Raw genomic sequence first — 13,116 nt, 5'->3', positions numbered from 1 at the left:
AAAGCGCGGAACTTGAATTTATAAGAAACCACCTTCATGAACCAAAAAGGCATACTTAAGTGATGAGCCATACCTTCACAATGAAAACGACGTCCCATTCCAGACCTTTAGACTTCAAGAGGAAAACAAAACCTTTATCATTCTCAACCTTACTATTAAGCCTTTTGAAAAAATGAAATAAAATAAAATTGCAGAAATGGATAACCTGATGAATAGTAGTCAAAGTTACAGAATTGCCATTATCTTGTCTTCGAGACCGGAAATTTTCTGATTCCCTCGTGGAAATGTAATCTAGAAAAGATTTAAGTACGTGAACACAGCCATCCTTGTCATCACTACTTTCTTTTCTATCTTCAATTTTATAATGTGAAGACAGAAAATCACAGACGTCATCCAATAAGTATTCCAGAGCCTGCAGGTAAGCAATTCAGCATTCAAAATTTACTCCCTTTCATTAAATGGTACAAGGTGCGATCAAAATGTTATTAAAGCTCAAAGCACAACAAAGGAAACGAAATCTGTGCATTATGAGCATGAAACAAAGAGAAGGCGGAAGGGAGAGGTGAAGAAGGATACAGTAGGTCAGAGGCTAGGTAAAATTTTGCTAGCAAAATGGTTTACACTGTTGCATACTAGGATATAAAATTGAAAACTGACATAGACTTGAAAAATAGCCCCAGGAGTTCAGCTCAAGATTATGAAGGACATTAGTCCTACTGATGAAAACATCTAACTGAATCTTCATAGAAACCCACTTGAAATGGAATTGTAAGGGGTCAAAATTTCAGTTAGAAGCACAAAAGCTGACTAGTTCAAAAAAGATGTCAAGCAGAAACTCTCTCTTTAGTGGAACAAAATATGCAGAGAAGAAACTAAGAAAAATTTAATGAAAATAATCAAATGCAAAATCGTTTTCTGCAGTGATGAAAGTAAAGACAGATAACAAGAGCTCAATTTCTTCCAAACATTCCGAACGTCAAAGAAAATAACAGGTTAGATTGCAAACCTTGGTAGGACATATTCCTATCAGATCTAATATGGGTATATTAACGAAGAGTATAAAAAGATGAACTATCATTTTTCTCAAAAAAAAAAAAAAAAAAAACACAAAACAAAGAAAACAAAATGCAGGTAAACATCATGGGAAAAAATGAAAAAGTGAGCTGGCAAACAGTTTGCTATGAAGGGTCTCAAATCAACAAATACATAAAGACTCGTTTACTGAGTGCAGATTCAGCCAAAATAAAAAGCATAATTCAAAGAATTAAAGTAATTCTCTAAAATAGATTAACAACAATATTCCTCAACAAAATCATGCACGACACTCACAGATCTTGGATCACTCTCTTCATTCAAATACTTGCCATCATCAACATCAATTATGGCCCGTTGTTCAAGAAGGCACCTCTGCAACATGAAGTAAAACACACTTCAGAAAAGGAAAAACAACTCATGCACAAAGTAGGGACATGCCATGAATAGTGAATGAGATCCGACTATTTCAAAATCAAGGCAGTCAATGATAAAAAAGTGAATGGTTGTAGAAGCTTTCCAGAACAACGAAAATTGGCAGAAATTCAAATTTCTACAACACTTTCAAGAAAGAATTTAGAAGTGCTGATGGTAACAACGAGAACATTTTCCCTATTGATGCAAATCAGAAACTTCTATTAATTAGAACCACAAAAAAATGTTCAATGTTATTAAGTATGTTGTCTCTGCGTCATTTTATTCTATTTTCTAGGTTGAATTAAGGTCCCATGCTTATATTGTTGAAGATGCCTATGACAACGATCATATTTTTCTATGTTCAAGGTTGATTTAAATGCACATTGCTTATATTGTAAATGCCTATGAGAACGAGATGCATTGACTACTTTTTAAATGCCTTATTAAGTTTGATTCTATCTACATGCAGTTTCAACTTCAGCCATAATCAAGTACACTTAAGATTAAAACCATCTGTTCATATAAGGAATCATCTTCCTCATGTTAATGGTTTAACTGCCTACAACCACAGAATGACTTGGCCCGATTGTACCTTGAAGAGAAAGTCAGGATTCATGTATGTTGCTTATTTTCCACTGATTTTTCCTTAAACTACCGAGACCATCAATGGTCTGAGATCTACTTAGCTGTTTCATGAGTTTCTTATCACCGATTACAGCTTTTCCATGTATAGGCTATGGCAAATGCTATCTGAATTATCCCCCTGTAGCTTGAATTCAAAAGAATAACCGGAGACGTAAACATGTAAGGAAAAAGAAGGATTTCTATTATTTTAATTATTGTTTTCGACTCTGAGAACTTACTGTCCATCGGTCTTTTAGGAAATAAATTTAAACCATGAGTTCCATGCATAGGCTATGGCAAATGCTATCTTATTTTACTATTGATTCTCACATTTTGTTCGATAAGGATTCTTAGAGGACTTCCCAAGTCATGATACTTCGTGTACCAATGTAACATTTAGATCAACAAACTGGTGATTTCTATCAACTTGTTCTATGGTTGGTTTCTTTGCATGAATAATAGCTTCTAAATAATAAAGAATGTGATGTTTATGGTTCGTTCTCAAGTTTCTCATGCATTTCAAATTCAGGAAACTTCATGATGTAGCATAATGTAGCATAAATTAGGCTTAATTGGTGCACAAAAACACAGCCAAGGGCCAGCTATAAGGGCTCGAGCCAACACCTACAACATAATTGAACATGGCCAATGTTTAAGCATTTTAGTCATATTTCCATTTGTGATATATTTTTTTAAAAAAAAATTTTATATCAGATTCAATGTCTTCTAGAAAATTATCGATTTGAATTTGATTTAAAATAGGATTAAGTTTAAATTTAAATTATTTAGTACAAACCTATAACCAGATTCATATAAAAATGCATCATTACGTGTAATGAATTGAACATTGTTGAATTAAATTTAAAACTTCATGATGTCAATTAAGTACTCCATGTATCCAAGTTGTATACTTCATTCACTACAAAATGTGTACATTGAGTACTTCATCACTCTTTTTCATCAATTTTGATATCAAAACCAAGCTTGATTAAAGCTTCATTTCTATCTTTGATTTTTGTACATCAAGTAATCATCCCACATCAGTTCTACTCACTAGCATATTTCACCCCTCTGATTGAATCTCAAAACCAAAAATGTTGTGTAACTATTGTGGTAAAACTATAATTATTCACTAAATTATAACTTAAAATTGTTTAACCGCTTCTTTCAAGGTATGTTCATTTTAGTTACCTGACTAACAACAAAGAGTGTTTACAGAAGAACGAACTCTTAGAGTCTGTTTAGGGGCACAGCTGGAGAGCTTCGTTGCACCCCACCGCCGAGATCTACTATTTGGGGGAGCGACAGAGGAGCTTCGCGGCCGCCAGTGGGGAGGGTTTTCGCAAAAAGCGGACCCGTGTTCCGCGATTCTATTCTTACCCAGTTGCCCCTTTGATCGAAGGTTGGTTCTTTCGGGTCGTTATGCGAAAGCAAGCTCTGCTCCTTCCCCTCTCCTCCTCTCGCGGTCGTTTGTTGGTGCTGGCTTTCGTTCGTTCGTCCTCTCTCTTGTTCTTTCCTCTTCTCTGACAGTTCGGCTCGTTCGTTCTTCTTCTCTTGTCTTTTTGTTGAAAGGAAGTCTTGTCCCTCTTTCTCCATCCTCTCTGTCGAAGCTGCACAGCCCTCTTCTTCCTTCTTCCGCCATAGTGTGGTTCGTGGTGCTTTGTGCAGAGGAAGTATATTTTTTCTTGTTTATTCTTTAATCTTTCTGTCTCTCTCACCACCATGAGCTCAGCTAATTTCTTGTTTAAAAATATGTTTATTTTTTGGTCGTCAAGGCTTTTCTTGTTTAATTGATCATGGTTGGAAAGCTTAGGTGGTGCCCGTCTCTATTGTCGGTTTTATTATATTTTAAGCCGGCTGGATTTGGAGAGGGATTGAAATACAATATGGCTTTGGAGGACAAGCTTCTGGAAGAGATAAAGCGAAACTAGAAGGATCAGCTTGAGGGGAATAGTAAACCAAGGGCAAGCGAGAAGGAGATCGCAGGGAGTGTTAAAAAGCAAGAGAAGTAGAAAGGTATTGTTTTCTATCTCCATTTCCTTAAGAAATTCATTACTTCTTTTTTATGATATATTTCCGAATGATGTACTTTGAGCTTATTCTTTCATGAAAAACAAGAGAGAGAGAGAGAGAGATATGAAGTGTCTGCTTCTAATATCTATTGCTTCTACAAATGAAGATTGAATATGTGGCAAGAGAAGTGTTGTATGATATGCTTCAAATAGCTCCATTGTTAATCTTTTTTTTTTCAATTTGATTAATGTGTTCTTGGTCATTCTAAATCTAGATTTTTTTATCTGCAAGTAAGGGTTATAATCGAATTGGTATCCAAAGAGTAATGATTGTTCCTCCGCCTCTACACCTCCCACTGTGCATTTTATGATTATTTAACAACAGTTTTGATCTGCACTAGACTGTTTGTTTCTTTTATACAACAACAACAACAAAGCCTTAATCCCACTACGTGGGATCGGCTACATGAATCCTTTTTCTCTATTGCGTCCTATTTAATGTCATATTTTCATTTAGTTCTAGTAAATTAAGATCATTTTTAATACAATAAGCCCAAGTCTTCCTAGGTCTACCTCTGCCTTTCTTAACACTAGTGGAATTTAAAACATCTACTCTCCTAATCGGATCATCTAATGGTCGACGATTAATATGACCAAACCATCTAAGACGACTTTCTCTAATTTTGTCTGTCACGGGAGCTACACCAACCCTATCACGAATATATTCATTCCGCATTTTGTCTCTAAGTGTAAAGCCACTCATCCACCTAATCATTCTCATCTCGGCAACACTTAACTTATTATTATGCTTCTCTTTTAAAGGCCAACATTCAGCGCCATAGAGCATTGCAGGTCTCACCACCATCTTATAAAATTTTCCTTTCAGTCTTAGCGGTACTTTTCTATCACACAAAAGGCCCGAAGCATTCCTCCACTTCAACCAACCAACTTGAATTCTACTATTAACATCCCCATCTATATCACCATCGCTTTGGACAAAATCGTTGACACCTTTTAATAATTAGATCACCCAAAGCCACACTTCTGTCACTAGAGCTATTACCACTAAAATTACATTCCATGTATTCAGTTTTAGTTCTACATAAACGAAGGCCTTTAGACTCCACTTCAACCAACCAACTTGATGTTTGTTTCTTTTATGTTGAATCAAATTTTTAGAAGCTTAATTTTTAGCTCTTTGTAGAGTTATAATAATTCATATAATTTTTTAGCTTTGTACCAATACAAATAGCAACTTTTGAAATGTTTTCACTTAACTTATGGCCTAGCGTTTCAGAAAATTATCCAAATTTTTATTTGTAGCTGATTTTGTTTATCCCTACCAAATGGAAAACAGGCTCATCAGGAATTATATGTACAAATTATAGTATGTTTGGCTAACATTTACGACTTCAGCTGCGGTTTTGTTATTGTGATTTACAGTTGTTGAGGTCATAAAAATTGATCCTGAAGTCCGTGTGTGGAATCTTCTGAAGAAAAAGAATATCAACAGAGATTTATGGAGGGGCCTTCAAAGGGTTTCCTGGTATTATATCTATAAACCCTGCTGAAATTGGAAACAGAAAGACCATAGATCCTATCTCCGGGGGATTTGAGTCTGATGATGTTCCATATAGATAATATTGGTTTTATATGCAAGTTTTCCTTCTTCCATTTTAACAATATTAAAATCACCTTTGTTTTGTTATTGAGTTGTTTAGGACCAATTGGGGTTAGGCTTATGAAATGTTCAATTTTAAGGTTAAGGATAACCAACTCAATGATAGGAATGACATGCTTTGAATATGAATGATTGGGAGAACGATTTCTCCTAAGACCTATGCTAAGTCCAATAGGATTTCCTGCAGTCATGTTAGAATTCATATTGTAATCAGTTTGAGTTGAGGGCTTGAACAAGGTTTGTTGTCGGATTAGGTTAGGGAAAAACTATCATTATTCAATTTTCATTTACTTTCTTCATCCAATTGTTTTTATTAATTTCTATCCCAATCTATCACAGTTCGTTACTCTTATTCTTCATTAGTATGCAATACTGATGTTACTCAGCGATCAGCTTCCGGAGTCTCGAGAAGCTGCTCGAGCCCTTTCAGTTGAGCTGCAAGCATTTTACGAGAAATCGAGACTTTCAGAGGACTCACAAGTTGTGGACAATCTTTCCTGGGAAGCTTTCTGCTTTAAGCGTTAAGGCTCTTCTTAGGGTGACCTCTATGGCAAAAGAGGGATTGGGTTGCTAGCCAAGTAATCTTTGTGTTATATCTAACACCTTTTGAACATTTTGCTGAAGAGAACTTTGAGAAGAACCAAAGAAAATATTGCTTTTAGCTAATTTGGCAGTTTTAAGATTTTTGGTGTTTTGATCTTGTTTGTTTGCTGAGCACCATCTATTTTAGTGTTGTTTTTGCATCATTGAATCAAACTTTAGGCAATTGTTTCAATTCTGACTCTTGCACTCTTTTTTTTTTATTTTTTTTATTTTTGCAAAGTAAAGTTGAAAAAAAATTGTCTTAAGTCTTTGTATGGATTATTTTATTTCTAGATTTTGTAAAAATGTTAAATTGGTGGTTGATTCTCAGTTGTGCTGAAAATCTTGGTTGGATGCGTGATATTTGTTGTTGGAATAAAGTAAGAAATGACAAATTTTGTAGTCTTCTCAATAACTACCGAGTTGTCTTTGCATGAATAGTTAACATATAATATTCATTTATTATTTGTCGTTTTTCATAAAGAATGACACTCTTGTGCTCGTTGCCCCTTGGAATCTCTATTGATAAAGCACTGCATCAAAACAAATTGACCATCATCATTCTCCACTTAACATGCTACTAGGATTTAGTCCAGTTGATGCATTGTATTATTAACTTCCTGACTTGTTTAAGCTCATTCGTAACTTCCTGACTTGTTTATATATTAAGATTATTAAGCTACCATTAAGCAGTATAGAAGCAGGAAAGCTTTAAATGTCGATGAAAACTTATTATCAAATATAAATTGTAGCAGCTTTAAATTAAAGCAGGAGAGCTTTAAATTTCTTGGAGCAGCTTTTGTTGTAAATACCACACAATTCTTATTAGTTTTGTGTGTTACTTTTTAAAATTGGCTCAGGAATTTTGATTGAGCTTTTGTTGCAGGTCACTAACTTCTATCTTATGCGAGTCCATCGTATAAATGATTTTTAACTGTAATACTATCTACAATTTTTGTGGGTAAGCTATAACTATGCAGGTGCCACAGTCTAGAGTTATGTGGTCTTAAAATGTACTCATTTTTATTTTTACAATAACCAAAAGGGTCATTTGTCTAATATTGATGGCTTGGTGGTAGATTGGATAATCATCTGCTACATGTTGTACTCTTGGGTGTTTAAATGAAGTAAATGAGCCATAGTTTTGATAAAAATTGATGGTCTCTAGCTTGCTGAGAGGAGGAATGAATTGAATTGGTGTTTTAAAATCTTTTTCAAATCAAATCATAACAACATAAGTGAGCGAGCATGGCACAAGAAACACAATCGGATTCACAAAAAAAAATTATAAATAAATAACTAAAATGAGCATAAAATATTTCAATCCATGCCTAAATTCTCTTGCATTTCACTAAATTATTCCTCGTGGACTTGTAGAGTTATTATAAAGTCACATTTTTTGTTTTAAACAGTTTTACTAAACAGAGGCAGAATGGACATTTTTCCATCAACAGCTGCCCCACAGCGGTTTTCAAACAGCAGCAACAAACAGGCAACCAGCTTCCCTGCAGCAGCTTCCTGGATCAATGTAGCTGCAACTGCGCCAAACAGACCCTTAGTATCATGACAATATGAATCTTCTTCTATTATTTGTTCTTTATTGTGTATTAAAAATATTGTAGTTCAACGACTCTATATTGTCCGGATGATCATTGAGCATTATTTTAAATGTTAGACTGGTATGGTACAAGTCACACAACTATCAGAACGTCCATTTTCGCCTTGATAATTTCAAACTCCCAAGTCAGTTTGTTACATAGAAAAAGTACAGAAAACCCAAAATCGAATATCTCAAGGTCAAATATAGTGTATGGTAATAATTGTGCATTTGAATGATATCGGAACTCCCTAAGGTGGCTCTATCCTTATCTGAACTAGCTTTCTCGACTATCTAAGGTGTGTTCCTACTGATTTTTCCAATTGTGGTTGTTTGCTATGTTTTTTACTGTATTTCCACTTTCAGTACTAAAGTTTGGACATCTCCAAGTGACGAATTAGGCTGCAACTACACTGCGTTGCTAATAGCGGGTTTCAGGCCCGTCGATGACGGGCTATGATATGCTCTTCTGGCTCGATCAAATCACATACCTGCAGCTGATAAAACTGCACCATGAACTTCTCGACTGAAGATTTTTCTACAGCAGGTGGTGGAGCCTCAGAACATATCCTGGTGGTAATGGAATGAGAGGTATTTCCTCTGCATCCCTTTCTTCATCTTTTCCCACTTATTACTCTTATCACTGCTTTCTATTTTCCCCTGTCACTGCAAGTTATCCCACCACAAAGAGGCGCTCTTTCTAATTTTGATTATTGCAAGTTTTACCCTTCTAGCTTCTGCACCTCTTTTTACTCAGAGATCCTCTCAACTAACTGTAGCTCTTCAATAAAATCATCTGGATTCATACCTCCATCAAACTATGGTAGATTCACCTTTATTCTGAAATCTTTATGTCCTCCAAATGATGTCTCTTCTCCAGACTTCCTCTAATATGGGATTCTGTAATGTTGTGGCATTTCATCTTCATCGCAGACATCCTTCTTGTGAAAGGGGTTAAAATTTTCATCTCTTTCTCCTCTTCAGCTTTCGCTGCCACCATTGAGGGTAAGTCTCTCCGGAGTGTCATCATCAATATCCTCCTCGATGTAGGCTGGGCATGTATCTACTAGGTGGCATGGTTAGGAATTGGGATTTGTGAGAGTGAACAGGGTATTTAATGATAGGAAAGAAAATTTTTGGTTTATGGTGGATGCTAGGAAACCCTGCGATAGAACTAGGGCTAGGCTAGTTATGATATCAAATATTACCGGAACTAGTCAAACTAGCAGAAACGGAAGCAATTTTATTTAAGCAAATGAATTAGGGTTACAAACAGGACTTAAAATGGAAATAAAACAACACCAATCTCCAAATAGGCTCGGATGAGAAGATCTGAGGGCTATGGTGGCATCGGTGAGGTGGTGAAGAGTAGTAGTGGTATGGGAATGTGGAATATGAGAAAGTAGGAGTGAAGAGAAAGGAATAGGTTGGATGGTGGACGAATCGGGGGAGGCTGGAGGAGGTGATGGTAAGTGGCAAGGGGATTCGGACAGGAGTTGGTGGCTGTAAAGTAGGTTGAGAAGAGAATTTGTGGCTGTTTGAGGGCTGGAGGTTTAGAAAACAAGGAAGGCGCAGGAAAGGCAGCTGGATGGACTGGACAGCAAAGCTGGCTGCAGAAAGAGGGTGTCAGGGGCAAACAGGGAGGAGTAGGGGTTGTTCGACAGCTAAGGCAGAGAAGGGGCAAGGGTAGGAAGGAAATCGGAGAGGATACCATCTCACCTAAGAGCAGGATACAGCTGAAGCACCACCCGTCACAAGATACAGCCCTAGCAAGGGAAAAGAAGACTCCACACAGAATCTGCAAAGAGAAATCACACAAAACATAGCCTTGCTTCCAGCAAACAAGCACATAGATAGACTCCCATTAGGTGAGAAACAAAAAAGAAAAAAGTGAAGGGTCGTGACAGTGTCGCCATTCTAATTGTCACTCGGTCCAATAGTGATCAGGACCGGCCATCCTGTAGCCAGTCTCTTTACCAGCTAGTTCAGTCTGCTGGTTCAGAAGCCCTACGTCATTGAATGAGTAGGCAAGTATAATCCATTTAAGCTGTAAAACAACAAAAGAATTTGATTTCCATTTTAAGCTATAAAACAACAAAAGATGGTGAATTTCTAAGACCTAAGCATAATCCAGATTATATGCAAATAGAAAATTTACTCCTTATGAAAAATAGCAGATGCTACTGCAGAAAGTCTCTGCCGGACCTGAGGTAACATATTTGCTGCAGAAGAGATGAACACTGAAATCGATTGCTCCTAGCAGAAAACAGCATGTATTATAAGTTAGTGCGCTAATGCGTACATAAGGAAATAAAGAGAGTATCAATGTGTGTGTGACATGAAACTGTAATTACATTTCATATGGTAAAACAATGTCGCATTCAATCATGAAAAAGAAAAGGCAGACAACTTGTCCAAATGCAAGAGAAAAGAGGCTAAATGCCAGTAATCAGAAATTTGGGAGAGCAATAAATTTCCAAATTCTCATGGACAATCATCAAACGGAAGAAGTATTTCCAAACAAAAGGCATTTCAGAAAAACCCTTCTACAAAAGATTTTCTTCCATGAGAGAGAACAATCTTTGAGATTGCATTGGTTAGCCTTAGTTAAAGGGAGAGTGTTTCTGCCATTTAAAGAAAGAATGCAAATAAGGCTATCACAAAAAAGATGGTCAGCAAATAAGATATACACAACAACAACAACCCTTTATCTCACTAAGTGAGGAGCAAATAAGAAATATGCAATGGCTCAATTAAATTAATCACGACAGAAGCTGTTTTTTTTTTCTTCTACGGTTTCACAAGTTTCATATTGTAAGATATGTCACCTCCCTCTAATGGTTCTGGCTTACCAACTTCCCTCAATTGATCATGCAGAATGCCAACAATCATCAACACTCAGTTCATCATCACAATGAATCAGTGAAATTACTACCATAACACATTCTAAAAATAAAAAAATAAAAAGTTAATGATAAACATTGAGCTGCCCTCTCATAATGTAAGCAATATGAATTTCAAGCTAAAGTAGTTGCAAAAGCAAAAGTTTCTTCTATGATTATTAAGAAAAATTAATTTTTGTAATCTAAATTTCAGATATGATTTGCATATAATCTTCATATTGGGGTAGCCTAGTAAGAATTTACCACCAGGAAAAAGAAAAAACTTTGACCTAGTAAGCTATGACATCTCTTTGGTGAAGATGAGAGCAAGTTAACCCTGACATGTTAATAGAAGCTTATGAGCAAATAATATTGGGTCTTGGAGAAAAAAATAACGAGAAATGGTTGTTTGATGTATAAGGAAAAACATTTTTATTCCTCAATTCACCAACAAAATTTGAAGAAGGATGAGCAAGGTGGACAACAATAAGTGAAAATTTCAAGAAACGGGAAGCAAGAGGAACTTTGAGAAGTAAGAAGCAGCTCGGGTAGAGCGTGGAGACTTAATCTTGAAATGTGCATACTGGATTAAACCAAAAGGAGAGTACAAAAAGTTACAAAAAGAAACCTAGCCATTCAAAACATGGGCTTGGTCAAAATCAAGAAAAGGAAGAAGGAAATATGAACTATCAACATTCATAACAAAAAAACTACCATGTATAGCATTTTCAGCACATGTATGAGCAGCTATTCTTTTTCTTCTATCTATATGTTGGAAAAGAACCTGTTCGAAATAAGTCAAAAAGGAGAGATCTTCCATATCTTACAGTTATGTCTACCTAATGTTGTTCGTCATAACATGTTGAAGTGAATCAAAGATGTTCTTGTTGTCATTTTCAATGATAATAACGCTAACTTCGTACACCCACTGCTCCAAGAGGTGTTTGATTAATAAAATTGCCCCAAGTACAACATAGGCACTACTCGAGCGCTCGATAGAATTGCCGATAGCCAAAATAAGTATGCCTTTTTCATCTCTGACGACAATGCCAATGGGACCAGCATAAGATGAGAGAAGGGTTCCATCCACATTAATTTTGAGCCATCTCACGTGGCAGGGGTGGTTATGGCGGGGGTGGCATGTACTGTCAAACAAACTGATTGGTGCCCCATTGCTCCAAAAGATGGAAGTGATGTGAAGATAACAGCAACTCTAAAGTGGCAGATGCTAGGACCGTTGGAGTGCCGTAGGGTCTTCCATGCTTTTTGGTGTTTCTAGCCCCCCAAGATTGATGTACAACCTTGCAAAAAAGCTTGCTGTTGTAGATTCATTTAGGCCCTTAAAGACAGCCTGCAGGCTGTTGAAGCTGGGAGTAAGAAAGCCCCATTGCTGCAGTTTGTTTTGAACCTCCTGTAGAACTTTACAGCGAGCAATCATATGCAGCATATTCATCATCATTACATGCCCAAGAACACTGCCTATCCTCGGCCATCCCTCTTCCAAAAAGCCAACACTTGGTTGGGATGGCATCCAGAGCAAGTCGCCACCAACAAAATCTATCACATGGGTGTATTTTGAGCTTTTTGAACAATAAAAATTTGCTATGTTTTTCATCAATTGTGGCCTTGTAGGCAAGAGCAGTGATGGTCTTTCCAGCGTGGGAATAAAAAAGCTCAACTTGTTCATCAATGAGATGGTTATGTATTGGGAGTTGGGAGATACGCTGGCATAAAGTAGTTGGAAGGTCCCAGCCATCGTCAGCAATAAGATGCGCAGCAGTATTCCCTTCAGTAGCTTAAACGTCTATACAGGAAGGCCATTTATCGAGAGGGATGTCAAGGATCTACGTTTGACTGTGGAGATGTTTTGCCACTAACAATTTTCCATCCAACAATGTGTGGTAGCCGCTGCACTCCATTCGTGATAACTTTCCAGGTAATAGGGTTGCCTCTTTTGTAAGGATTCTCCCATTTATTATTTGCATATTTCGGTTCCAGTATTTGGTGAAGCAGAGACCTGAGGCTCGTAATATGGTCCCATGCAAGTCTGGCAAAGTTCAGCCCACGTTGTGAAGCCCCTTGGTGTTACCATCTTCGTTCCAAAGAAAGTTTCTACAGAATTTTTCAATGTCATCGACGAGATACATTGGAACCTCGGTATGAGTAGATATGTAGTTCGGTCATGCAACACCCTAAGAGAAACTAATGAGGGAAGGAAAGGAAATGGACTTCTGTGAAAAACTAGCGGAAAAAGAGAAAGAACCAAAGCAAAACTCAGAATGACAACTG

The 13,116-nt window shown here is 36.8% G+C and overlaps 1 protein-coding gene across 5 annotated transcripts in view; it reads right to left on the bottom strand.

Annotated features, from left to right (window-relative positions):
- The window catches only part of LOC110022777 (ATP-dependent DNA helicase SRS2-like protein At4g25120), a 109,379-nt gene that overhangs the window by 56,861 nt on the left and 39,402 nt on the right, over positions 1 to 13,116 (bottom strand). For 4 of the 5 annotated variants that reach the window (XM_020721879.1, XM_020721882.1, XM_020721884.1 and 1 more), the window contains exons 16-19: positions 10,151 to 10,201; positions 1,330 to 1,407; positions 206 to 412; positions 74 to 112 (exon numbers count right to left, since the gene is read on the bottom strand). In XM_020721879.1, the coding sequence (XP_020577538.1) occupies positions 74 to 112; positions 206 to 412; positions 1,330 to 1,407; positions 10,151 to 10,201 (375 nt within the window). The remainder of the gene's footprint in view (positions 1 to 73; positions 113 to 205; positions 413 to 1,329; positions 1,408 to 10,150; positions 10,202 to 13,116) is intronic. The other variant, XM_020721881.1, reaches the window with a different exon arrangement.

Source organism: Phalaenopsis equestris, unplaced genomic scaffold (genome assembly GCF_001263595.1).
Source record: "Phalaenopsis equestris unplaced genomic scaffold, ASM126359v1 Scaffold000202, whole genome shotgun sequence".
Classification (NCBI taxonomy): Eukaryota; Viridiplantae; Streptophyta; class Magnoliopsida; order Asparagales; family Orchidaceae; genus Phalaenopsis; species Phalaenopsis equestris.
The sequence above is the reverse complement of the archived record's forward strand: the minus strand, read 5'-3'. Positions and strand labels throughout refer to the sequence as shown.